Source organism: Charadrius vociferus, unplaced genomic scaffold (genome assembly GCF_000708025.1).
Source record: "Charadrius vociferus isolate BGI_N301 unplaced genomic scaffold, ASM70802v2 scaffold549, whole genome shotgun sequence".
Lineage (NCBI taxonomy): Eukaryota > Metazoa > Chordata > Aves > Charadriiformes > Charadriidae > Charadrius > Charadrius vociferus.
Window position 1 is genome coordinate 3,492,933 of NW_009650103.1, and position 3,505 is coordinate 3,496,437.

The window sequence follows — 3,505 nt, forward strand, 5'->3', positions numbered from 1 at the left end:
AAGGCGAGGAGCTGGGGGGGCAGGAGCACAGCGTGCGTGTCCGCAAGGGTGAGGAGCGGCCAGGCAGCAACCAGGAGCGCAGGGAAACGCAAGAGAAATATTTTAATTTAATTTTGTGTTATGTTCAGCTCAAAATAAACCAAGTAAATTGTTTCTTTCCTTTAATTACCTATTTCTCCTGGTGAATCACGCTGGCTTGTCAGCACCAGGGCACAGTCTGCAGTAGCAGGCCATCCTACAAATAATTACAGAACTTAACAGCATACTTCCTACTGGATTAGCCCAAGGGAGCATCTCTGGAACGGGTGTGATGGGGGGTCGGGGCAGGCGGAGGGAGCGGGTGTTCTGGCAGCAGCGTTCTGATGCAATAGCACATAGCCAGAGAGGCAGAGCTGCCAACTGGGGAAGAGGGATGAAACGTGCACGTCAGGAGTGCGGGTGCCTCTCGGCGGGATGTGCAGTATTGTTTCGGGAGCTCCCGAGGCTGTGCCAGCTGCTCCTGGGTCTGCTCGGAGATGCTGAGAGCTGGGGGGCACAGCCTGCCCGGGAGCCACCGCCCCTGCTCGCATACCCGCTTCTCTTCAGCCCTGTGTTGGGGCGTAGGGTAACTGCTCAGGCACGGGGACTTGCGAACAGAATTGCTTGAAGGCTGCGTCTTTCATGTCTCCAAAACCCATCACCGACTGTCTTTTTTACAGGGGAATTTATCAAAGCACTGTACGAATCAGATGAAAATTGTGAGGTGGATCCCAGTAAGTGTTCGTCCTCGGACCTTCCTGAACATCAGAGCAACCTGAAAATGTGCTGCGAGCTGGCCTTCTGCAAAATCATCAACTCCTACTGGTCGGTATCCCGCGAGTGTCGCTCCCCTCCGCACGTCCCCAGCTCACGCAGAGGCGGTACAGCTGCAGGGGACGAGGGTGGCAGCAGTCCGCCTTCGGGCTGTTGGTCCCTGTCCCTTAGCTGTGCTGACGGGCAGCTCTGGAGGGAGACCTGTCCGCATCCCGCAGTGCGGAAGGGGGTCCTGGTGGTCCAGGAGGAAGGGTGGGCATGGCCAGGAGGTGACACAGCTGCTGCCCCTCTGCTGGAGTTTGGAGTATCTGCTCTGGCAGTGCGACAGCCCCACTGATTCTCCGTCACGTTTGTTTGCGGTGGGTGCTGAGGGGTTCCTGGCACACAGACACGGGGAGAGGGCAGTGGAGTCAAGGAACACAAAATGCCTTTGCCGGTGCGACCGGTTCAGAGAGGGACCTGATGCCAGCTGTATATGAAAGTCTGGAATAAAGGGCGGAAGTGCGTGTCCTGGGTCTCCTGCCCGTGTAACGATTCAGTGTGGGTCAGACTGACGGACTCTGCCTGTCTCCCCAGAGCGTCAGGTGAAGTTTGGAAATCCTCTGTGCTGCAGGCAGGGTCTGTAGCACTCCTCCTGCCTTCGAGGCAGCCGCACCGGCACAGAGAGCTTTTGTTCAGGCGGATATTCTCTTGTTGCAGAGTGCTGGAGCCAGGGAGGAGGATGCTGTTACTCCTGGGTTGCTGTTTGGCTCAGCATCCTGCATTCCTCTGGGTTAACCCCTCTCTCTCCCAGCCCCGGGGTGCTGGCAGCGGCGGGGATGGGGAGCCCATTGCCTCCCTGGCCCCAGGCCTGGTATGCAGTTTGAGGCATTTCCTACTTGTTTGTTCTCAGGGTAAAGGTTCTCGCAACCAGTTGGGACAGGCCCGAATATGCAAAATCGATCAGAGTAAGGTAGTCGTGTCTTGTGGTGGAGGTGGCCGTCAAGCCTGGCCGTGCTCATGGTGTCACCTGCTGCGCAGCCCCGGGGACAGGCAGGCAGGAGCCCGTGGGTCTGTTACAGCTGCTGCCTGCAAAGATGACCTGAAAGGGGGAAAAAATGGGCCTGTGACTCTCTTTACGTAGGGAAATAAAAATATTTTATTTCTGCTTCTTGCTAACGTACCCAGAGACTCTTGTCCTGATCGCATGAGAGAACCATCATTTTTGTCTTCCTGCTGCATTTGCAGTCTTCCTGCTTAAAAGTCTGGGCTTAGTTTTTATTAATGTGTTTAGTAGCAACACTGTTGTTGCAAAACATCAACTAAGGGTAATATTGGAGGAAGGAAGTCAGGGATAATAAGGATTTCTGATTTTCCTTCCTGTCCCAGCTGTTGGGTTGAGGTCTGAAAACTCGTTATATGTAATCTCCCAGGATACCGAGTGCCCTGCTGCCAGCCCAGGAAGGGAATTGCCTTTCCTGATCCTGCTCAGGGAGAGGACGAGCGGGGAGAGGCTCGCTCAGCCTTCCTTTTTCTACCACAAATAAGCAAAGGGCAGATTTCTTTACAGGTATCCTATACCTTATCCTGAGCCAATTAATAACTCCCTGACTCAGGAATGGCGTTCACCTGCTCTCCCAGGAGGGATTCACTGCTTTTAGTCCCCAGTGGATTATAATTGTTTGAATGAACATCTTCCTAAATACACCAAAAGCAGCATTAAAAGGTCACTCTAAAAATAGGCTTGAAAAGTGACCTAAGGAAAGTGAGGAATGCACGGGCCGTTTGTTCCTCCAGCCCTGCCCTCCCAAGGAAGGCTGGAGCAGCTGAGCTGCTGCTCCGAGTGGTTCCCCCTCGGTCCTTTGTGCTCAGCGGTTCTTGGGGATTAATTGGGCTGATGAGGGTTCGGGATTGGCCAAGGTATCCTGACAGCTAACGATCTTGCTTTAAATAGAGTGCCAGAGTGTGCATACTCATCTGCTGGAGAGAGTCAGAGAGAGGAAAGAGGTTTACAATAACTGAAAATTGTTATAATTATGACATAATTTGGACATCTGGAAAGTTTCAGTGTAAGCAGAAATTCAGCATGTGGAAGCTCGTTACTGGAAAGTTGGGTAATGAATTACGGGCCCGTTTGTCACATAAAGCCGGCTAACTGAATTCCATCCGCTGTTACACAATTAAACTTTTATGGTCTCCCAGCCTGCGATAGCGAGCAGTGCTCACGGGCTGTATGCAGCCGGTGCGTACATTTTCAAGGGTTTACTTTCCAGTAACTGTACAACCTGTCCTGATCATTCAAGCCTTAAATTGCTTAAAGGATTCTCCTGTTTCTGGGCAAATACCATGAAGTAAAAGGGCTTTGTCCAATTGTGTGGATCAAGCCAAAGACAGAGGAGAGTTTACCCAGCCAAAGACGTTGGCTAATGTTGTTTATAAAGCACGGGGTGAAAGCTCATGAGTGTGACAGCATGAAGCCAGCACGGAGCAGAGGCTGAACGTGATGGCGGCATTTGCCGAGCGCGTCCAGGGAGTGTCACCGCCCATGTCAGAAGGTCGGAGAGAAGCCTGAAAACCTGGAGCGCAGTTACGTGGTCTTCCGAATGCAGCAGTGTGCGGCGGGGTGCCCGCGGGCTGGCGTTACCGGCAGCAGCACCAGACCCGGGCACGCGGCCGGGCAGCGCGCTCTGCAGCCGGCAGATGGGTGCACTGAGCGCCGAGGGCTCTGCCCGCT

General features: G+C 53.5%; 1 protein-coding gene across 1 annotated transcript in view; it reads left to right on the top strand.

Moving 5' to 3' along the window:
* DAB2IP (DAB2 interacting protein) overlaps positions 1-3,505 on the top strand; it is a 138,916-nt gene that overhangs the window by 119,148 nt on the left and 16,263 nt on the right. Inside the window, exon 7 of the mRNA XM_009892350.1 lies at positions 699-843. Within this exon, the coding sequence (XP_009890652.1) occupies positions 699-843 (145 nt within the window). The remainder of the gene's footprint in view (positions 1-698; positions 844-3,505) is intronic.